The sequence below is a fragment of the Elaeis guineensis genome, chromosome 4, assembly GCF_000442705.2.
Source record: "Elaeis guineensis isolate ETL-2024a chromosome 4, EG11, whole genome shotgun sequence".
Lineage (NCBI taxonomy): Eukaryota > Viridiplantae > Streptophyta > Magnoliopsida > Arecales > Arecaceae > Elaeis > Elaeis guineensis.
In genome coordinates this window covers 79,802,535-79,827,340 of record NC_025996.2, presented here as the reverse complement: position 1 = coordinate 79,827,340, position 24,806 = coordinate 79,802,535, and the positions used below count along the sequence as shown (strand labels likewise).

At 41.1% G+C, this 24,806-nt stretch overlaps 1 protein-coding gene across 3 annotated transcripts in view; it reads right to left on the bottom strand.

Annotated features, from left to right (window-relative positions):
• The window catches only part of LOC105035862 (uncharacterized), a 34,969-nt gene extending 24,280 nt beyond the window's left edge, over nt 1-10,689 (bottom strand). Inside the window, exons 1-3 of one of the 3 annotated variants that reach the window (XM_073256674.1) lie at nt 10,339-10,689; nt 4,946-5,050; nt 4,393-4,566 (exon numbers count right to left, since the gene is read on the bottom strand). In XM_073256674.1, coding sequence (XP_073112775.1) covers nt 4,393-4,566; nt 4,946-4,988 — 217 coding nt within the window. In that variant the 5' untranslated portion in view covers nt 4,989-5,050; nt 10,339-10,689. The remainder of the gene's footprint in view (nt 1-4,392; nt 4,567-4,945; nt 5,051-10,338) is intronic. The other 2 variants (XM_019847465.3, XM_019847466.3) reach the window with 2 other exon arrangements.
• Between the last annotated feature and the right edge of the window lie 14,117 nt (nt 10,690-24,806).

Here is a 24,806-nt window from a genome sequence, read left to right as displayed (position 1 = left end):
CACCAAATCAAAAAGTTTGTGTACTCGACAATGAAGGTCAAGCATACGAAAGAATGGATCGACTATGAACAAGCCAAATCCCTTTGAAGACAATGAAAGAATCGACAATAAAGATTGACTAGGGCAGTCGACTACTCAGCAACAAAGGCCGATTATGGTGAGCAGATTAGGATGATGATGCCCGCTCTGATACCATGTTGAGAAATCTATATATTGTGTGTATTGTTGATTGATTACAGATAATACAGTATATAGATGAGAGATTAACCATTCTAATGGTTCAAACCCCTATATTTAAGGAAATAAATCAAAAGAAATAATTATAAGATTATATAAGGAGAGAATCAGAAATTTAAAATTCAAAAAGAGATATTCTGGGAGAGAATATCAAAGATATTCAAGGAGAAAATATCAGCTCTATCCAATATAGTAAAAAGATATTTTAGGAGAGAATATCGGAGATATTCAAAGAGAGAATATAGACTCTAACCAACAGATACTATGCATGTGAAGGGCAATAAAAAGGCCATGTGGATTGAGCTATTGCTTCCTAGTTTTGTGATGGCCTGATCCATTGGACCAGTCCATCATCAGTCAGCCCAAATCCCCACCCAAAGGGAAAAAAAAGGTTGGAAGAAGACTCCCGATGAGAGTTTTTCTCCAATGAGTTTGGAAAGGAAAAGGACTCCTAGGGCTACCAGACTTGAGTGGAACCCTAAGAAGTTCACTATAAATAGGACCCTTCCCCTCTATGGCTCTCCACTAGCAATCATTGGATCTCTTTCTTCCTCTTTTCTCCCTTCAAATTCATGGCATGCCATTACCATGCCTGTCGGAAATCGAGGCCGGAGAGTTTGCCAGAGCCAAGGTATGACCTAGGTCTTCCTACTCTTTGCTTCCGCTTCTTCACACAACCTTAGGGCATCACCACCAAGTGCCAGTTTCACTGAAAGCCCATCGGATTTCCAATCCCTCATGTAGTGCCATAGATGTTAGGGATTCAGGATCTTATTCACATTTGGAACATATGGTCTCTTAGGACCAAATAAGAAACTAAGTTGAATGCAATGTAAAGATTGGATGGAAAGTTTAATTTTGAAGAAAGAAAAATCAATATGGAAATTGCACTAATAGAGGGCAAGATTCTACAATGTAACTTTAGATTATTTGATCATGTACATCAACAAGAGAAGGCCTTTCTAATGCAACATTTAGCAATAACTAACAGGCCTAAAAGGAGAGCTCCTTAGTATATTCTGCACTTGCTTTATAAGGTTTTCAATTGTGGTTGCAGGGGCCTATGTTAAGTCATGTGTTCGTATCCTTTTTTCTCTTGGTGCAGTTTATTACAGGTCTTTTGTCTTAACCTACATTAACAAAATAGTCTGTGTGCAGCCACCTATCATATATTCAATTTTGCTGCTATCTTATTTGATCCTGCGCTAGGAATGACATAACTTTGAACGAGAAGTTCACCAAATTTTTCCTACAACAATGGTTTTTATAGGTGTTTCACAACTCAATTAGCAGTCATCTTCCCATTTCTAAACTATATATCTATTTCTCTTCCTCCTAACATTACATGTGTTCTTGTTCTACAATCTCAACTCTCGAGTACAGGAGAAATCAATAATATGATCCTTTGATTAGACAAACTACAAAATCTCTTGTGGTGTCACCAACTCTGAGCATATCTGCTATCCACCCTTGATACGATATTGACCATTTGAATATCAAAAATATGAAACCTAGTTTAGACAATTTTTAAGCCTTCTATGGTTTCACTATTCTTTGAACACATTTGCTATATACCTTCACAAAAATATGCCTTTGTTTTCATCATCTACATCTTTCTTTCAACCATTACCTTCTTTTTAAACTTTTTCTTTTGACTTTTATCATCCTTCCCTCATTTTTAACTCTATCTTTTTTCTTTTTTCGGATTTCATTTAATAGATTTTCTTGGACTACATTATCCCAATATATAGGTGGACTTGACACCCAAAGATCAAGTTAAAAGAGGATTTCTAAGGTTCCTAAATGATGAAAGGCTATACTTTAAGTTGCATTTTGTTCTTCAACATACTAATGTACCAGAGGTTGCTTTCTCCAATCACTGTTCATGGAAGTGTTTTTATTTGTTGATGGTTCAATCAACCAACACAAATGGTAGCGGATTATTTTATTTAAGGGCACACAGATTATGAAAAAGGTAATTAATGGTGGGCAAGATTTTTTTTAAATATTAAATGTAGTGGTTGTGCGTACAATAATCCCTCTTCCAGATAAACTGAAGAGAATCTCTTTCATAGGGATCTATATGAGATCTACATGTCCTACTCTTCCTTATTATGCACAGAATTGGAAACTAATTGCGCTCAGGACCATCTTCCTTTCAGTGCCTTTTAAATAGGGCAAGGACTTTAAACTTTTATCATGCCCCTAATCATGTGGTCGAATATGAGCATTTCCTCATATAACCAACCATTCCCTTCTCTGAAGAAAAAAGAGGAGAATGGCATCCCATGGCCTTTTCCTCTCTTTTGGTCATAGGATGGCCCGAACCAACCTGAAGTACTTCGAATCAAACAGAACTGGGTGATTCTGTTTGGTTCAGAGTGGCTCAGACCAATTTGAATTGGTTCCCGAACTGAGAAGCCAAACCAACCCAGTTCTGCACTGATTCGGGTCAGTAAGCCCCAAACTGAGTGGTTTGGGTCTATTTGACAGACTGTTCAGAACTCCTGAGTCAAACATCATGGAATTACTCCTCTACAACTCAAAGTAATATATCTAAACTTCATTCAACAGCCATGCCAAGTAGGTTGAAACAGGCTGCCTAAGAGGCCCGCTGGTCCCACCTCCAACTGCACCCATCTGCATGTAAACAAAAATGTATAATAGCTTTAAGAATCCATAGGGCATGCTAGACCGGGGCCCTATATGGTCCTTGTAGTTCAGTTTAATAAAATAATATAGATGCTGATTAGATTTATAGGACAACTCGGACTCAAAGGAGAGATCCAAATTTGACAAGCTCTCATTCCTCACTGCATGCCAAAAGGAACAAGTGGGTGCATTCTCAGATAACCCAACACCTGTTAACTTTGGAGCACCTTTGCTAATGTGAGAAAAGAGAAAGAACAGAAAGAAAAAATACGCCACTGCAATGCAATAGATACTGCACAGGTTTAGGTTTCATTTATATCACACTGCCTCTTGACCAACAAACAACCCCAAGTTCATGTATACATCAAGCATGAACCAGATTATAGACCTCAGTAACATGTCTTAAATAGGGGTGGCAATCGAGTCGGGTCGGGTCATAAATGGGTCGGGTCGGAAAATCATCAATCCAAACCCGACCTGTTTATTAAACGGGTCAAAAAATTCAAACCTGAATCCGACCTGTTTATTAAACAAGTAATCCGACCCGACTCGTTTAACCCGTTTATTAAATATGTCAAATTAGGTTAAATGGGTTAAACATGTTAAACAGGTCGGGTTAAATGAGTCAGAAACAGGTTAAATAAGTTTTAAACAGGTTAAACGAATCTTAAATGGGTTAAACAGGTTAAACAGATCGGGTTAAATAGGTCAGAAATAGGTTAAACAGGTTAAATGGGTTATCTGACTCAATCCGACCTGAATATTAAACAGGTTAAACGGGTCAAATATCTAAAACCCATATCCGACCCAATTATTAAACGGGTTAAATGGGTCGATCCGTTTATGACCCAAACCCATTTAGCTTAACCCAAACCTGTTTATGGTGGGTCGAATACGGGTCAGGTTAGCGGGTTGGGTCATATTTTGCCAGCCTTAGACTCTTAAACTCCATGTCCTTTTGTTCTCTCAGAAGCAAAATCAAGTGCAGTAGCTCATCTAGAGTCTAGACTTAGGCACTATAACAAGAAGGTCCCAATCAAAAAAAAACTTTAATAGATTTTCATCTTATTTAGGAACTCTTTAATTATATGATTATTGACAATATCTGTAATAGTTCTTAGCGTAGTTGCTGTTTATCATTGTTTATTGCAATGTTCAAATAGTCATTCTTATAAAGTTTGAGATGTTGGTTAGTCTTTTCCTTAACTAAAGGACTTTATAATAATAAAACTAAAACACAAACACCGGCAAAAAGATTGACCACACATGTATGAGCTCTCATAAGTCATAAATATTCTTCTCATAAAGACCTAGTCAAATCTCAAGTATCAGCCATTTTATGTGCATCTTACTTGTTATCATGAAAATGCAAGAGATGTGTTGAAAGTAGCAAATGAAGTAATCCACAAAAATATTTGTTAACATCATGCTTTCAAAAGGTGAGCAAGCAGTCATGATTTAAGATTATTTTCAAGCATAACCTATCAGATTGTGTAGTGTTACCTGATAGCAAGCTATGTGGAAGCGGTTTTAAACTTGTAGCAAATGCGCATAAAAGCAGCCTCCCATAATCCAATCCAATCCAAATTTCCAACAGAAGACACAGCAGGGGAATTAAAAAAGGAACTCGAAGAAGCGGCAAGAAGACAACATAGCTAAGAAAGGACAACTGTAAAGCTGACAACAATAGAAAAACCAAAAGAAACACTTAAGTGACCAACAGTAAAAAAGAGATATTATTCAAATCGGGAAACTTAGTGTGTACAGCTCCTTGCAGTGAAAAATTGAGAAGGGACAACAAACATGCAACTGGAAAACAAAAGGCAGCAAAGACTGAAGAAGGCATATAGAATGAGTATCCAGAGGTTTTATAGGGAAGGCAGTGAGGGAGGAATATAGCAGCCAATAGCATGAGAAAAAGCTATAACTGGATTCCCGGAATATAAAGTCATTGGCCAAGAGAGCCATGGCAGTGCAGGCAGAGTAACCTGGGAGTGGGACATTTACAAGAAATAAAATTTGGCTTACATGTAAATAGCTAGTAAGTGAAAGACACCTCGGAATAAATGGATCTTATCTGTTCTGCTGAGAAGAGACATGCAGGGAACTAATTGGTGGATTAGAACAACAATGGAAAAATTTCCCCAACCACACGACAATCCTGCTAAACATAACCAATGTTTAAAAAGTGGCCATGGTATTTGGGCAGTCAAGAGACTGCATAGTGCATATACCATATATGGGTTGCATATGCAGGTACGTATACAGTTAGTATTTTTTAACTATGTAAATATATTAAAATAAAAAGTATATTAAGTACAATAAAAACAGCAAGGTAGATAGTAATATTTTCTGGAAAATTAATATCAATATTATTAACAGTAACAATTAACACCTAGTATTTATTATTTAGTATTTATACTAACAATAATAGTTACAACATACACGGACCCCACATTTGACTTGACCATCAGTCTGAACACATTTCATCCACACAAGCCCACATAAGAATGGGGCACATATTTGGTTCCATAATGCAAAGTCAGTAACATATGTAGCCATACAATGCTAATTGAGCCACACATATAGATGTGAGGCTAAATCAACTGCCTTTCAGCCTTTTTGCAGTATGACTGTACATCGTAACTGCACATAAGCAATGCGGTGCAGTAGGGGACAGGATACACATGTGGTCGCATATGTGGCCTAATGCACTACATTTTAAAACACTGAATACAACAAGCAAAACCCACATAGTATATTAGCCGCACAACATGTAAACAATGAAGTACTACATATACATGTGTAATGTGGAACTAGTAAATAAACATATTAGATATCAAGGTAGTAACCTCACCAAGGAATTTTGTCAAACAGGTGGAGTGTTTTTGGACTGGTAGGTCTAGCAATAACAATGCACAAAGATGTTGAAGGGCATTAAATCCATGGCATGGCTAAATCAAAGAAAGGTACCAAAGACTGGTGGCTAGTGTAAAGGCAATGATGAGATGAGGTTGGAAGAAGTTGTGGATGTGGTGAAGCAAGGAAGTTTGGGTTGTTGATGTTGCAGAGAACAATGACTGCAATGAAGATAGCGCTACCAAGTCAGCAAAAGGAAGCATTAGTCAGAGAAAAGACAGGAGGTAGCAGCATTGCCATGAAATCAGAGGATATGAAGAAATGGCGGAAACCCTAAAACAGGCATCGACGAAAAGAGGGAAGTGAAGCCTTCTATAGACGGATCTATTTTTGTCGAACTTGGAACAAGTGATTAGAGGAAGGGATCTAACAAAGTCATCTACAATTTTAGACATGACAATAGAACAACCTCCTGATTTCATCTAAACTGGGGGAAAGAACTTAGGAAAAGGGAAATGATAAACATGGAATGTAAAAAGGTCAGACAAAGTTGAGGAACTACTAGCAGCAGCAGTAGTACCAAATACATACATGCATATACGTATGTATGAACATCTGCATGCATGTATATATGTACATATGTACGCACATATGTCTACACACGAAACGTATATACATATGTATGTATGTATGTACACACATACGTATGTATGATTTGAAGATGACAAATGATGGGAAGTTGCTTTTGAGGATGCATATGACTGATCATAGAACTGATTTGCAAGCAAGGAACAATACAAAATTTATACCTTGTTGAGTTCTCATAGCTATAAATAACATGCCTAGCAAGAGGATGAGTGACCTGGTCTTTTGTAAATAAACTCTAAACCATCATCTAGAGTAATAGAATTGTCACTTAAAATTTTGGTTCTCCAGCAAAGAGAGATGGTTCTCAGTTTCTTACCAACTTCTGCATAGTAAATTCTTTGTTAAAGTATCCTGTCCCTCTTAAAATTCTACAAGATTGATCAAAGGATAAATCTTATATGGAAGTTCGATCCACAGATCCAGCTAACGTAATAACCAAACTAATCCAGGTCTTCAGATCAAATAAAGAATCCATATGGATGCCCATGGCTAAAACTTGTCTTTGAATTACAGATTAGCCCAACAGATTATGCCTTTTTAGATGACTGGTGGAGTTCAACTTAAACTGGTTGCATCTATGTTTTAAACATTTGTCATGGCCTAAATGAGTCAGGTGACAGTTTACTCAGTATTGACCCTAATATAAATTCAAAAATTATAACTTGAAGTTAAATAATATACAAACTACAGAAGCATCCCCTTGGATCTCAAATTGATAAGCTGCCAATTGATCATCATGTACAATTTTCTTGAGGTGTCTCCCAATCAGGAATGATGACCATTCAATAATGACTGGCACCATGATCATTGTTCAATCACTCCATTGCAGTTATGATCTGATCAGGTTGTCTATGACTGCATCATTATGAACTTTACTAGATTTCAAGGCTTGCAATCATTGCCTTCTAATTCTTCCTGCATGTTGCAAAAATCTTTGGCACTAAGGGATTTAAATCTTAAATTTCTTTTTTTTTTTTTTTTTTTTGTTGGGGGGGTGGGGGCATTTATAAGCGGTTCCATCATGTCTAGATGCAACAACAGCAACATCCTGCCCGCAGTCAACTATGTGATCTATTCCTTATCTGCACATGATGTAAGTAGCCTGAGAAACATGGTTGCATGATCAAAAGAACTACCTAAAGAAGTGGGTTACGAAGAAAAGAAGATCACTCAGGATTCAAAAGGTTAACTAAAGGAGTTACAGATTAAGTGAAAGCAATTGCAGCATTGCCGTTAAAGGCCCTATCATTATGCATGATTTGCAGAAAGTAGTTAATTGATTGCATGAAGTCCTCTCCAATCAAGTTTCTCATAACCATGTTTAGATATTGACTAGATGAAGATTAATGCTAAAAAATAGGGATCCAGCAGATGAATGGATGCTGCATAAGGAAAATCATTTTTATAGTACAAGTTTTATAGCCTGTAGTAGAAACTTGAAAGCAAGCTTTCCTCTGATAGAAGGTGGATCTTCTATTTTTAACAGTGAGAGTGTAAAGAAATGCTGCCATGAGAGAATGATTCGTGAGGCAGAAAATTCTGTTCATGATTTGGCAATTGCATAGAAGATCTGAACAAAAAGCCTGATCCTTAGGCTTTGGGCAGTGCAAGTCCTGTAGATGATTATTGCAATAATTCATTCAATAGGTGTGCACATGCATTCATGCATGTGGGTGCTGTGAGTGAATGAGAGTCCAAATTCTGTTTGTAAATATCATTGCAAGCATGGAAATTACTTTCATAGAGTGCCAATTTTTCGCTGTACTGTATGTGGATTGTGGACAAATGATCAAGGTTTAAGAAATGATTCTCGCCGATTTCTTTGGATTTTAGTAAGATGATTGGCAAGTGCTTCAAAGCTGAACAATTAATTTGAAATAATTATTGTAACCATAACATTAAATCATCTTCGTAGGAATCACAAGATGCCAATCCAACAATTTTGAGCTTTAGCTGTGAGGATGAAAAGATGCACCCATGTTGACAAAATCACAGAATTTCTGTGCAACCACCTTCAGAGATGTCTCCATGTCTTCTTATATTTCTCTTGATTCAGCTGCCTCTCTCTCTCCCCATTGCTCTTTCACTATCCATTAATTTTATTAATTCTTGGTAGCAAGTATTATTTGTCTACAGGTACATGTACCACGCATGGTATGCTAGCATGCTGCATCAAGATCAGGTTTTCTTACTTACAACATGTGGTTTCTCTATTATTTTCATAGTTAGTAATAATTCTTGCATCTTCATTTGTGCATTGCTATATGTAATTTCCTGGTCATGAGTTCTAAATAAATTGCAATAGGATAATGATCCTTATGTTCGAAAGACGGCAGCTATTTTTATAGCTAAACTTTATGATATAAGTGTTGAGTTAGTAGAAGATAGGGGATTCCTGGAGACTCTCAAGAACTTGACATCTGACAATAACCCAATGGCAGTAGCAAATGCAGTTGCAGCACTTGCAAAGATCCAAGAAACTAGCAGTAGATCAATCTTTGCGATCACTAGTCCTACACTTTCAGGAAAAGTAAAAGACCAACGGAGACAGCAGACCAAGATAGAGCTCCAAATTTAATACTATATAGCAAAATGTATAACTGGAATACAGCAAGTAAAACTGAAATTCGTATCTTGTAAGATATGGGAAAAATACTTGATCACTAGTCAAGAAGTGTAATAAGTGTTAAAGCAGAAACAGAAGGCACAGATTGAGCCATGAGTAAAAACATTTTTAAAAAAAAGGCACATAACATTATCAGAATGAAAGAAAACAATATGATTATACAATAGATGTCAATGATGGATGCCGTAGAAGAACAACATTAATATTTGGTACCATATATACACATGGCATCATGACCAGCATAAAAGAAATCATGTAACAGAACAGATTCTGATAGCACAATGTGGCGAGATAAAAATAAATGAGATTGTCACGTTTAAATGAGTTCACAGCACTAGCCATGATAACAGCAAAGAGATACACATAATGGTCAGGTTGAGGACACAAATTAGGCTGCAATCATGGCTCAGATCAAGTCAGTTCTCATTTCCAGAATGGGAACTGGAAATGATTAATATAAACGAGTTCAAAGAACTATATGTGACATCTGCAGATAAATATAAGAGAAATGTTGAATGAACATGAAATTGAGGCTTGGGTTGGGAAGGAAAAAAAAAGAAAAAAAAAAAAAAAAACTAAGGCTTGAACTAAGCCAGTTCCTCAAATGAGAACAAGAAATTTCTAAAAAAATAATACTATAATTGGGCTTACATTGAGTCCAAACCTGAAATAAACAACATAAACAACGCCCATTGTATTTTCGAAAAAAACAAAGGTGACATGAAGCACCACAGTTAAACAAAACAAAAATTAGACCAGCTTCAAACAAGACTGGAACTTGTCCTCTTTCCACCCAGAAAAATCACTAAACTTAAGTACAAAGAGATAATAGGACAGTAATTAGCAAGGAAGAGAGCCAAATGACCAATATCTTTCCAGACGTACATTGTCTTACCCAATCCCACCTCCAATAGTAAATCTCATTTTTTTGTACATGCTGTCCATAATGATGCAAATTTTCAACTGTATCAATCTTTCTAGCCTCTAAATTGTCACAGTCCTTTATAAGTACTAACATAACATGTTAGCACTAGAAAATCATATTTCAGGACTAAGTTTCACTCTATATATATATATTAAAAAAAATCATATATTCAACCAATTTTCAGCAAGAACCACTACAAACAGCCACAGTTAACACAACCAGCCTAAATTAGATTAAACATAAAGATTCAAACTATAAAAAAAACTAAAATCAGTCAAAAGATGTGGAAGTTTACCCAAAAAAAAAAAATCCACAGGCTGAAACCGTTCTATCTAAGTCAGAGCCCGGGAAAACTTCTGATTAAATAAATAATAAGGGGAGGAACCCTTACTTGCGAGGTCGGCAGCGGCGAGGGAAGGCGGGTTGGAGAGAGAAATCGGCGGCCGCTGCGAATATTCTCAGAGAAGGTAATGAGGAGAATAACGATGAGGATAGGAGTAGGAAGAGGAACAGGGATGGGGGTTAGGTCTCCTCGAGGTGGGAGGAGGCCACGGGGGAGGGGACGAGGGCTACGGCACAAGCGAATAGGAAAGGAGAATAGAGATAGGAATTGGTAAAGGTATTACGCCTTTCATGAATGCTTTTTTGCTGGAATAAACCCAGGATGTGCTGCTTCTACGGTACACATGGAATTGTTATTCCTGGAACTCAACACCCGTTGTGCTCCCCACCCTGCAAATGGGTCCGGCGGACCCACTCCACTAGTAGGCCTGAACCATGTTTTCTCCGTATATGAAAACGGGTGGAGTTATTTTTTTTTCCAAAAAATGCTAAAGATCGCCGGCTTGGTTACTGCTAAATTCAGCAGTCCGACGTGGAAGTAGGTGATTTTAGGCTTTTAGCTTAGCAGCGGGCGGGGTTATTTTCAAGCCGTTACACCCATTGTACATCATTCAATGGACTGGTATTTATATTATCAATTGCCAAATTAATAGTGGGTTCTATTTAAATTGGCACATAAATTTTCACATGTATACCGGACCAACACGAACATTTGTTAGACTAATGTTTTTCCTGTTCCTTCAAACGTATCGTATAAGAAATCGATTGACCAATAAAATCAAGAATAAATTAAAAAAATTCTAAAATTTTTTTTATTACACTTGCATTTATTAATTTGTAAAACCTATACTTACACTCCTGTATTATTACGGTGTTACTCAAACTATTTTAGAATTTTGAAATGATAATATTATCACCATAAATGTCTAATAAAAAGAAGCCAGTGAAAGTCAACCACTTTTCATCGTCTTTACCCCTTCTAGCCGTCTCGTCTTCATTGACGATATCTCACGAGCGCTAACAGTGTTCCCAACCTCAACGAGCTCTGCCACCCTAAAAAGCTGCTCGACCAATGTATGTTGCTACTACTATTGGGCGGTTGTGGTGGTAGCCGCCTTGCCACTGAAGGTCATCTTGCGGCACTGCTGGAGGTGGAAAGAAGTGACATTAAGCGATGAAAAGGTCTGTTGCTGGAATTGGCCATGCCACCGCCACCTCACCATCGAAGGTCACCTTAGGCACTGCTGGAGGTGGAAAGGAGCGATATTAAGCAGTGGGAAGGCTTGCTGCTGGGGCTGGCCACGGTAGAGGAAGAATTCCAAGCTAGCTTAGTTAGAGAAGGGGGGCTTCAGGGCCATCTGGTCAATAAAGAGGGGGTGGTGGCAATTTGGCTGGAGTGGAAGAAGGTGGGCCAGTAGCTGGGAATCGAATTAAGGGAGGGGGAGGAAGAACGCCGGGTTCTATGGTGCTTGGAATTGCTGGTACTAGCTTAAGAGAAGGCTCGAGCTTAAGAGGGGCTCCTCCACTGACTCTTGGTAGAAGACATCTAGCGGTGCGAAGCATGCTAGAGGATGGTTGTTTGCCAGCCCTAGAGGGAAGACGATAGAATTTGTCCAGGTTGCAACCCTAAAGGTCAAAGCTTTGACAATGCTATTGCTGCTACTAGTGGGGCCGAATAAACTAGCAGAGGTAATAGAGGATGCCAATGGAGAAGGATTGGAGGTGGAGATTGAGGCCCTCCACTCCCCCACCATCGAAACTGCCAATAGGGTCAAGGTGGAAGCTCGAATCAATGAGGCTGAAGGCACAACCAATGGTGCCACCACCGTCAAGCTCCGATAGGAGAATCTAATGGTGCTTGAGCCCCGCAAGGTCATCAATATCGCCCATGATCCACCTAAGAAATGTCTGCTCCTACCCAGGGGAGGTGGCGATTCAGAGAGCATCACCTCCCAATCCACAACAACACTGAGGCCAATGCCACCGCATTTATCATCGCCACCCTCAAGGGAGGTAGCTGGGATAGACTGGAGTTCCACTACCCACTTCTCCTTCCGGCCCTATACTTATAAATAAAATATGTGAAGGAAAATTTTTTGATCAAGATCGGATTGCCAGGATGCATCTAAACAAATTCCTATTCTAAAATTTTCATAACCATTATGATTATCTGATGTGCAGCAGAGATGGGATTAAGATCCTTAAGGGTTTTTTCAATCAGATGCCTCACGAGATCTGGATGTGTAGATCCTCTACTTCGCGCACACGCCAGGCACTGTAAGAAAGAGGGATGATCCTAGATGCATCACTCCTTCTGAAGAGCAGCAAGGGAAGAGAAGAGATCTAATCACTCGCCCAAAGATCTTCTTGGATGAGGTCCTCACGCCCAAAGGCAAGATGCCAAGAACTGTCCATGCCAAGAAGATGGATGCCTCCCTTTCTTGTTGTCGCATAACCCTCTCTTCTCATCTTGCTCTCTCCTTTTGTTGCACAAATCAAAGCATCACTTTGGTGATTAGAGGTCTCCCCTTTATATAGATGATGCCACCCTATCTTGATCAAGACTCAATTAGCTAGGACTCTTAATTCAAACCAGATTTGAATTGATTTCCAACCTTATCCAAATAAGAAATCGAGAGAAGAAAGGATGCCTTATATTCATGCGAACAATCTTCATGCATGCACATATAAGGAGCGAAAATATCTAGCGCCTCCTCCTCTTTTGGTTGGCCGATGATAAGAGAGAGTCTCAGGATTTTGGGACTCTATGGATCCAATCCAAATTAGACTCAATTCGAATCCAATTCGAACCTGATTCGAATCAAATTCGAATAGACTGTCAGTCCCAATCTGATTAGGATTCAGGTCTAAGTCTAACTTAGATTTTTAATCCAATTAGTCTTAATTAAATTAAGTCCAATGAAATCAGATCTAATCTAAAATAATCAGCACTTGAATTTATTTTCTCATGAATCTCTTGGATCATAGATCAGATCATTATCATCTCCAAAATTAAACCTACACCTCGTGTCCAGTGCTACCTAGACATTGTCAACTATTTAATTTCGTATGATCTCCAACTTAATTCTCAATTAAGCTAATCTATTTATTCAATTAAGTCATATACTTCTAAATTGAATACATTAATGTTAGACTAATTCTTTCCTACGTTGCTTGACTTTGTGCATGACTCCATAGTTTCGAACTCTAAGCCAGTAGTATAGGAACTATTTTCTATACTAATCGAAGTTACCATCTAGCAATGATTTTCGATATCCAGATAGGTCGAATATTTGTAAAGCAATATTCAAGAACCTAGGCATATGGTTACTACATAATTCATCTCTTTGACCCTGAATGCTCAGGACAACTTAGGGTTTACTGTCAACTCTGAATGTGTCATCCATATTATATTTCAACCTTTCGAATTCATCACATAGATTATCCTGGCCAAGATTTTATTAAATTAAAATATAATGATGCATTAACTCCTATAATCAAGAGGGGTCAATCCCATTTTGACTCACACACAGATTTTGCAAGTACTTGACTGTACCCAATAGCCTTCCGTTACTACATTAGACATGTAGATAGTCCAACACTAAAGCACAGTGAATTACTTGTAAGTCACCATGGTGATCTTAGATCTGAGAGATACTTATACCCATACCTTTCGTGAGCTGCCTTTGACAGCAGAGTGCTTGGTAGGTGAGTCACTTATTCAGTGATGATGTACTCTTACATCTCACCTGTATATCATACCGATATCTCCACACTCTTTGATTACGAGGATAACTAATCTATATGGTACACAATGATTTATACTCGATAAAGATCATCATCCTATTAATGACGTATCATTTGATCGAGAATACGTTTAGAAACTATTCGATAAATCATTATCGATTATATTATAGTTCTAAGGGCTTCATCATAAAATTAAGAGTTCTATAAGGAAGATGTCAATATAATGAACATACCAAAATAATTTTTATTCATTGATTAATAATTCATATACAAAGTTTAATTATTTATAATAAGCTAATTGGCTTTAGAACATAATTTCTAACAACTCCTACTTAGACTAAAGCCAATCGGGGCAGTATCTTATACCCATCTTCCACTTGTGATCATCGAACTCTTTGATCCTGAGAGCTTTAGTGAAGGAGTTGGCCAGGTTCTCCTTTCCATCATCTTCTGTAGCTCAACGTCACCTCGATCCACAATCTCATGGACAAGATGATAGCATCGCAAAATGTATTTGGTTCTCTGATAGGACTTGGATTCCTTAGCTTGAGCTATGGCTCCAGTACTATCATAATATAGTAAAATTAGACCATCAATAGAGAAAACCATCCCAAGTTCATTGATGAACTTTCTTATCCAAACTGCCTCCTTTACAGTATTGGATGCCTCAATATATTCCACTTCGCATACAAAGTCAGCCACCGTCTGTTGCTTGGAACTCTTACAGCATATTGCTCCTCCATTCAAGGTGAAGACATAGCCCAACATACTTTTGCTGTCATCATGATCTGACTGAAAACTAAAATCAGTATATCCTACAAGTTTCAAGTTAGTGTCTCCATAAATAAGCCATTAGTTCTTAGTATTTCTTAAATACTTAAAGATTGTCTTTACAATCTTCCAATGATTTTCATCTAGATCAGATTGGTATCTACTCACTACCCTAGTGAATAGGCCACATCCGGTCTCGTACACATTATGACGTATATGATAGATCTCATTACTGAAGTATATAAAATTCTACTCATATGCTCTCTCTTTTATGGGGTTGTCGGACAATCTTTCTTAGAGAGAGTATTTTATGGTCTATCGAAAGATAGCCTCTTTTAAAATTCTCCATATTGAATCATTTCAACATGATATCGATGTACTTGAATTGGGACAAGCCAAGCAATCTTCTAGATCTATCTCTATAGATCTTCATCTCTAGGATGTAGGATGCTTCTTTCAAATTCTTCATAGAGAACTGTGACGATAGCCATAACTTTATATTTTGTAAAACAAGAATATCATTTTCTATTAAGAGTATGTCATCTACATACAATACAAGAAAGATGACTACAAAATCATTAATCTATTTGTAGACGTAAGGCTCTTCTCCATTCTTAATGAAGCCATACGTTTTGATCATCTTATCAAAATATATATTCCAACTCCTAGATGCTTCTTCAGTTCATAAATAGATCTGTTTAGCTTGTACACTTTAGATTTATCTATGAATGTGAACCTTTCAGGTTGTATCATATACACTTTTTCTTCCAACTCTCCATTAAGAAAAGCAGTTTTGACATCTATTTGTCAAATCTCATAATCTAAGTGTGCTGCTATTGCAAGCATAATTTGGATGGATTTGAGTATTGCTACAGAAGAGAACATCTCGTCATAGTCAATACCATAATGCTGACGATATCTCTTAGCAACTAAACAGGCTTTATAGGTCTCCATCTTTCCATCCGCTCTTCTTTTCTTCTTGAAAATCTATTTACACCCTATGGGTTTAATCCCTTTGAGTGGATCAACAAATGTTCATACACCATTGATCTCCATGGACTCCATCTCGAATTTTATGGCATCAAACCATTTTTCAGAGTCAAATCTTTGTATGGCATCTATATAGGTGATCGGATCCTCGTCGTTCTCATCTAGTTCAATAGGATCACCACTCCAGATCAAGAAATCATAATATCTATTCGATTGATGCAGTACTCTACCAAATCTCCTTAATGGCACCTCTATAGGCTCCAGATTTGATTCTCTAATTAAATCTGATTTTGTATGTACCAGTTTTTCTACCTTACAAACTTCATCAAGTTCGATTTTAGTGACATCAGTTCCTTCACTAAGGAACTCTCTTTTCAGAAAGACTGCTGTATTGCTGATGAACACCTTTTGTTCTTCAGCGAGGTAGAAATAATATCCTTTTATTTCTTTAGGATATCCTACAAACAAGCATTTATTGGACCTAGGTCCAAACTTGTTTATCTTTAAACGTTTGACATAAGCCAGGCATCTCCAAACCCTAAGGTGTGAGAGCACCAGCTTACGCCATGCCCATATCTCATATGGTGTTTTATTGACAGACTTGCTTAAAACTTTATTGAGTACGTAACAAGTAGTATCAAGAGTGTATTCCCAAAAGGAGATTGACAGACTAGCAAAGCCCATCATGGATCGAACCATGTCTAACAGTGTTCGATTCCTTCTTTCAAACATCCTATTATGTTGTATATTTCAGGAGGAGTCCATTATGAGGAAATCTTATTCTCTTTTAGATATGCCAGAAAATCACTGATAAGGTATTCACCTCTTCGATCTGATCGAAGAGTTTTAATACTCTTTCCAGTCTGTTTTTCTACTTCGCTACGAAATCATTTGAATATTTTAAATGATCCAAACTTATATTTCATAAGGTAGACATATCCATACCTCGATAGATGGTCAATAAATATAATAAAGTAATAGTATCTTCCTCTGGTATTTATGTTCATAGGTCCATATACATCACTATGTACTAGACCTAGAACATCACTGGCTCGCTCATCTTTTATCTTAAAAGATGACTTGTTCATCCTATTAAGAAGACAAGATTCATAGGTCAGTAATGATTCACAATTATTGATTTCGAGGATATCCTCTTTGGTTAACCTATCTATCCTGTTCTTGTTTATATGATATAGCCTACAATGCCAAAGGTACGTTTCGTTGATATTATCTATTCTTGGGTATTTGTTTGATATGTACATTATACTAATAGACTGTGATAATAAGTATATATCATGTTTTAATTATCCTTACATAATTATAGTATTATTCATAATGATATCATAAAAATTATCCTTTATTAAAATTTAAAACCAAATTTGGCCAAAAGGCCTACAGAGATGATATTCATCATAAAGAAGGACAATAATGATACTCATCTAACATGACAATCCTAGACTTGAAAACAAGCTGAATAGCTCCTAAAGCTAAAACTGGAATAAGACTTTCATCTCCAACATTCAGGAACCACTCATCTTCTCTAAACTTCTTACTCACCCGAAGTCCCTGCAATTGGGAATTGTATCCCAAAATCAATCGTCAGTCTATTGATGGTTAAGCTAATTATTGTAATTATATATAAATTATTAAAATAATGAATATTATTTAATTTTCTCATCATCCTATATACATCTTATTTGAACTCTTGTTTTGTGATGAAGTCCTTAGGATTATTTGAATCGATTTAGAAGGATATATCATTTAGTCCTTAAACCTAGTTCAAGGCTAAATGATATACTATTATTAGGATGATAGCTATATCAAGTGTAGGTCGTTGTATGCTATGTGGTTTAGTTATCCTCTTAACCAAGGAGTGTGGAGACACTAGCATGGCATGCAAGTGAGACGTAGGGGTATATCTCACTGAATGTGACCAACTGCTGAGCAATCTATTGTCAAGAGTAGCTCGTGAAAGATATGGATATAAGTGTCCATCTGATCTGAGATTACCAGATGATTTGTAAGCTATTAGAATTGTATCCCAAAATCAATCGTCAGTCTGCTGATGGTTGAGCTAATTATTGTAATTGTATATGAATTGTTAAAATAATAAATATTATTTAATTTTTTCATCACTCTGTGTATATTTTATTTGAACTCCTATTTTATGATGAAGTCTTTAGGATTATTTGAATCGATATAGGAGGATATATCGTTTAGTCCTTAAACCTTGTTCACGGCCAAATGATATGCTATTTTAAGATAATAGCTATATCAAGTATAGGTCGTTGTGTGTCATGTGCATTGATTGTCCTCTTAACTAAGAAGTGTGGAGATACTAGTATGGCATGCAAGTGAGTTGTAAGCGTACATCTCACTGAACGTGACTAACTGCTGAGCACTCTACTGTCAAGAGTAGCTCACGAAAGATATAGGTATAAGTATCCCTCTGATCTGAGATCACCACGGTGACTTGCAAGCAACTCACTGTGCTTTGATGTTGGACTATTTGAATTTTTAATTCAGTGATGAAAGATTTTTTAGCACAGTCAAGTACTTGTAAAGTCGATGTGTAAGTCAAAATAGAATTGATCTCTTCGAATAAGTAGGAGTTAAAGCATCAGTGTATTTTAATTCAGTAAAATCTCAATCGAGATAATCCATATAATAGATTTGGAAAGTTGAAATATAATGTAGATGACCTTTTCAAGATTGATAGTTAAATCTTATGTCACTTTGAGCATTTGGGTTAAAGAGATGAATTATATGGTAACTATATGCCAATAGGTTTTTAAATATTGCTTTGCAATCTTTTGACCTATCTAGACGTTGGGTACAATTACTAGATAGTCACTTTGATTGGTATAAAAAGATTATTTCTGTGCTACCGACTTAGGTTCGAACCTATGGAGTCACACTCAAAAAAAGTCTCTGACTGATCATATGGCTGATCGATAATTAAAAATCATTCTAGGGTATAATCATCAATTCGATTAATGATTAACCTTATGCAAAAATTGTAATAAATTAATTGTTAATTGTTGGTGAATTATAGGAGGATTGACTAGTAATTAGATTACTAATTAACTCAATTTGATTGAGCTTTAAGATTTGGATCAAATCCAGTTGAATTAGATTTAATTTGGTTTGATCCGATTAGGTTATAAGATGACCTAATCGCTAAGGATGTTCGATTCTTGATTTGATTGGGACTTGAGCTTGATTAATTTTTGATTTGATTAAAATTTAATCGAGATTATTTATTATCTAATTAGATTAAGTTTAATAGTCTAATTGGGTCTAACCTAATTTAGTTTGGTTAAAAACCTAATTGGATAAAATTCAAGTTCGAATTAGTTTGAACTAAGCCCATGCGCACCTTATCACTGCACCCTTCTTTTCTCCATGCAAAAAATATTCTTACGTGAATTTTTTCTCACACTGAAAAATGAATATTGCCCACTTTTTGATCTCCTTTGGATTAGAATTTGGTTGGTTTAAAATCTAAGTTCAAATGGTTTGAATTTGGATTTGAACTTGGAGTCCAAATCAAGTTGGACTCCTCCCTAAATGCCGACCATTCTTCTCATGCACGAAATTAGTTCTTGCATGAATTTTTTTCATGCCATTCAGATATTTGTCGCTCACTTTCTAAGCTCCATAGATAAGGATAAAGTTTGATTTAAATTTGATTTGAATAGGTGATAAGGATAAACCATCATTTGAACTTGAGCCAAACTACCTCATCTTATCCTTATCTTTCATGGGACGCCACCTTAAGAAGAGATGAAATTTTGTATGAAAAAAAGGATTAGATTTTTTGTGAGAAACATTTGAGTTGGGGCATGAAAAATTAGAGAAGGGGGTGGGCTTCTATGCGTGAGAAATAGAAGAAGAGATCTTTCTCTTTGGGTGTGAGGTCTAGGGTGGGTTCTAAGGTTTCAGCTGTAGGTTTTTATGTGAGAAGAAATACAAGAGTGTTGGTGCAAAAATCTGCTTGCACCGGAGAAGCTGGAGTCGAGGAAGTCGCGGTCGCCGCCGGGACCTGCAAAGAAAGTCTAAACCGGAGGTGGGGTTGCTCCGGCAAGACCCTCCGACGCTCAAGTCAGTTCTCTGCCTCAACAAAAATGGAGTGCTCAAACGGAGAATTTAGCAGAGTTTTTAGATAAAAATGAGAGCTTATGGAATAACGTATCTGGGATCCTCCTTTTTATAGGCGGAGGGCTCAACAGACTGATAGCAACGTTCATAACCGTCTCGTAGTGGGCCGCCCACCGTTAGGAGGAATTTGTTGCGAGGAGTAGTGGAGTAGACCCATGGCCCTCACTGCGGCGCGCCACGTGGAGTCTGCCGCAGGGAGTGGAGCGGCGTCCGTTGTCGCGACTCGCCAGCGGATGGAAGAATCGCGCAGTATCCGTTACAGAAGGTGGAGCAGGATCGTGGGTATCATAGCGGTCTGCCAGGGAATAGTGGAGCCGCATGGAGATCCATCACAGGAGGTGGAGCAGAGTCGTGGCCGTCGTAGCGGTCTGTCCGGGAATGATGGAGCTGCGCGGAATCCATCGCAGGAAGTGGAGCAGGATCGTGGTGGTTGCTGTGTTGCGCCAGAAGGTGCGGATTTGTTGGCTGAAGTTCGGCAGCGGTCGGAGCTGGTGACGGAGCTTGGCTCCCGTAGGAGCCCGGGCGGAGTCCTCCTTGTGATTGAAGTCATGGGCGGAGCTCGGCTCCCGTGGGAGTCCGGGCGGAGTCCTCCTGCGATTAAAGTCAGGTGCGAAGTCCGGCTCCCGTAGGAGTCCGGATGGAGCTTACCGGCAGTTGAAGCTGGCGACGGAGCCTGGCTCCCGTAGGAGTTCAGGCAGGGTCCTGCTTGCGGTTGAAGTTGTGGGCGGAGTCCGGCTCTCATAGGAGTCCGGGCGGAGTCCTCTCGGAGTTGAAGTCATGGGCGGAGCCCAGCTCCCATAGGAGTCCGGGCGGAGTCCACTGTAATTGAAGTCAGATGCGAAGTTCGGCTCCCGTAGGAGTCCGGACGGAGCTTACCGGCAGTTGAAGCTGGCGACGGAGCCCGGCTCCCGTAGGAGTTCGGGCGGAGTCCTCCTTGCGGTTGAAGTTGTGGGCGGAGCCTGGCTCCCGTAGGAGTCTGGGCGGAGTCCTCTCGGAGTTGAAGTCATGGGCGAAGCCCAGCTCCCGTAGGAGTCCGGGCGGAGTCCCCTGCAATTGAAGTCAGGTGCGAAGTCCAGCTCCCGTAGGAGTCCGGACGGAGCTTACCGGCAGTTGAAGCTGACGATGGAGCCCAGCTCCCGTAGGAGTCCGGGCGGAGTCCCTTTGCAGTTGAAGTTGTGGGCGGAGCCCGGCTCCCGTAGGAGTCCGGGCGGAGTCCTCTCGAAGTTGAAGTCATGGGCGGAGCCCGACTCCCGTAGGAGTCCGGGCGGAGTCCCCTACAATTGAAGTCAGGTGTGAAGTCCGGCTCCCGTAGGAGTCCGGACGGAGCTTACCGGCAGTTGAAGCTGGCGATGGAGCCCGGCTCCCGTAGGAGTCTGGGCGGAGTCCTCCTCACGGTTGAAGTAGTGGGCGGAGCCTGGCTCCTGTAGGAGTCCGGGCGGAGTCCTCTCGGAGTTGAAGTCATGGGCGGAGCCCAGCTCCCGTAGGAGTCCGGGCGAGTCCCCTGCAATTGAAGTCAGGTGCGAAGTCCGACTCCCGTAGGAGTCCGGATGGAGCTTACCGACAGTTGAAGCTGGCGACGGAGCCCGGCTCCCGTAGGAGTCTGGGTGGAGTCCTCCCGGAGTTGAAGTCGTGGGCGGAGCCCGGCTCTCGTAGGAGTCCGGGCGGAGTCCCCTGCAATTGAAGTCAGGTGCGAAGTCCGGCTCCCGTAGGAGTCCGGATGGAGCTTACCGGCAGTTGAAGCTGGCGACGGAACCCGGCTCCCGTAGGAGTCCGGGCGGAGTCCTCCTTGCGGTTGAAGTTGTGGGCAGAGCCTGGCTCCGTAGGAGTCCGGGCGGAGTCCCCTGCAATTGAAGTCAGGTGCGAAGTCCGGCTCCCGTAGGAGTCCGGACGGAGCTTACCGGCAGTTGAAGCTGGCGACAGAGCCCGGCTCCCATAGGAGTCCGGGCGGAGTCCTCCTTGCGGTTGAAGTTATGGGCGGAGTCCGGCTCTCGTAGGAGTCCGGGCGGAGTCCTCTCGGAGTTGAAGTCGTGGGTGGAGCCCGGCTCCCGTAGGACTCCGGGCGGAGTCCCCTGCAATTGAAGTCAGGTGCGAAGTCCGGCTCCCATAGGAGTCCGGACGGAGCTTACCGGTAGTTGAAGCTGGCGACGGAGCCCGGCTCTCATAGGAGTCCGGGCGGAGTCCTCCTTGCGGTTGAAGTTGTGGGCGGAGCCCGACTCCCGTAGGAGTCCGGGCGGAGTCCCCTGCAATTGAAGTCAGGTGCGAAGTCTGGCTCCCGTAGGAGTCCGACGGAGCTTACGGCAGTTGAAGCTGGCGACGGAGCCCGACTCCCGTAGGAGTCTGGGCGGAGTCCTCCTTGCGGTTGAAGTTGTGGGCGGAGCCCGGCTCTCGTAGGAGTCCAGGCGGAGTCCTCTCGGAGTTAATCCTGCTGAGAACTTCGGCTGTGGGTATTTTATACCCAACACCAGTCCCCCTACTTCCGAGTTTGAATTTCGAATGAAGGAAGTACAGAGAGATTGCATAGCCGAAGTTGCCCCCTCGAATCCTGCGCACGGCTGCCTCCAAATATTTTGGCATTAAATGTGCTCGTGCTGGAGTCTTTTCGAATCAGGGCGATACGAAGGGACCCTTCGAAATTCTCACCGGTACACTGGCCCAGGTACGGTGCCATAATGGATCTGCCGATCCGTCAGTCGCTTTTAGCCACCCATCGGGGGAGTGGGACACGTGTCGGGCGTGGGCTGGCCTGGGGGGATTCACGATCATTATGGCGTCGGATCCCAGGATCTATTTAAACCCGTCCTTCCACCTTTAGGGGCCCTATTTCGTTCCAGAGTTCTATCAGTGTCTGCCTTCCCTTTGAGAGCCCTGTTTCAGTTGGTATCTTCTCGAGCCGTAGGCACCCTTCAAATCATCCCTGTCTTCGTCCCTCTGGTCCCTCAGAGCGATCTAGGTTAGTTCCAGCCCCTTCATCTTTCTTCCCGCCGCTTAGGGACCTCTTCTTTGCCATTATTTTTTGTATTCCTCTGAGTTAGTTTCCTGTGACCTCTCGCCCCTCATCCTGTCCGTCTTCTTCGGGGTCTTCAGAGCCCTCATTCGAAGCTACTCGAAATGTCATTCGGCTCTTCTGCTCCCTGCAGTTCTGGAAGTTCTTCCGCCTCAAACCCTCAGGTCCCTTGCTCTGTAGACGAACCTGCGTCTGGGGCTTCGCTCGATTTTTGCACCGGGCGCCATTCCATGTTCCCTGACTCTGGAGAAACTCCTTCTGATAAGGGTTCAGTATGGAGTTCCTCCGAAGTACAACCTGGAGCTGCCTAGCCCTTCTGATCGGGCTAGCACTCCCCCACCCGATCGCTTTTGCCTGTATCAGGAGGCGTTCCGTGCCGGACTTTGGCTTCCGCTTCCATCCTTTGTTGTCGCCCTCTTCCGCTTCTTAGACTTCTCCTTGGCTTCTGTGGTCCTGAATTCTTTTAGGTTTTTGATAGGATTTCTCTCTCTTTGCCACGTAGTCGAGGTCCAACCGTTCTTCTCCTTGTTTAGGCACTTCTATACTTTCAAGCGCCATCCTTCGACGAAGGATTGGTGGTACTTCTCCCCCCAGTTTGGCAAGAAGGGGTTGCTGAAAGGTGCCCCTTCTTTAATCCACAATTGGAAGGAGAAATATCTCTTCGTCCACTGCCTGACCCTGAGGCTGGGCCTGCCCCCTTGGGGCTCTTGAGGGATTCTGTCCGTCGGGCCCCCAGCCTGGGGGAGGATGACCTCCAGGCTGCCCGGAAGCTTCTTGCCTATTCCGCTCCTTCCCTTCCCAATCTTCTGAGGGAGCAATTTCTGTTCAACATTGGCCTAAGCCCCCAGGATCCTGCGAGTATTTCATCTTTTCCTTTATCTTCTTTTTTCATGCTTTCTTCTTTTTCTCTCTTTTTTACCTCTTCTTCCTTCTCTCTCTTTTTCTCCTCTCTTTCTTCTTTTCTTCTCTTTCTCTCTTCTTTTTTTTTTTCGATTTCTGACTCTTGATTGATTGATTTGCTTCTTTTTCTTCCCTCTTTTTTTTTTTTTTAAGGAATGGATGCCGAAGCAGCGCGGATGCTTGCCAGGGGCCTCAGGGCCCATAAAAGGAAGGGTGTCGCGACCTCCAGATCAGCGAAGAGGGCCAGGGCGGAGGAGTCGAGCTTGGCCGCACCCACCCAGGCGGCTCCAGCGATTGATATTCCCTCGGATGCCGAGGCAACGGCTCCCCGGGCCTCCTCGAGGAGTCCGCCGACTGGGGCCCCTGTTTCGGGGGTCCGCTCCACGGAGGCGCCCGCAGCCGAGAGGGGGAAGAGAAGAAAGTTGGTGGCCCACAGGGTGAGTAGCCGTCGAACTATTGCTGACGAGTCCCTCTGCTCCGAAGAGGGGCCGAAGAATTCCTTCAATGATAGGACCTGATCAGGCAGTTGATCGACGGCTGCATTCTGCCCGACGTCGTCGAGAGGATCGACAGCGTCGATCTGAGCAGCGAGCCTGAGACTCTTTGGGGTCCTTCCTTGAGGTAAGTGAATCTTCATTTACCTGGCTATTCGGCCTTTGTTCTGATCCCCTAGCCGCCCTTGCAGATTGGGCACCAGCTCCTCACCAATATCGAGGCGGTGAACCGTGCGAGGAGGGACATCCTCCAGGTGGAGGAGCACTGCAGGGCCGAGGTTGCTCGCCTCCAAGCAAAGACGGCCGAAGTAGTCACCCTTCAAGAGGCCATAGAAAGAGAGAAACAAGCCCGGGAGGAGGAGAGGCAGACCTTGGAGGAGTCGGCGAGGAAGGCGGAGGCCGAGGTCGCCAACTTGGCTGAGCAGATTTCGATCCTGATCTCGGAGGCCA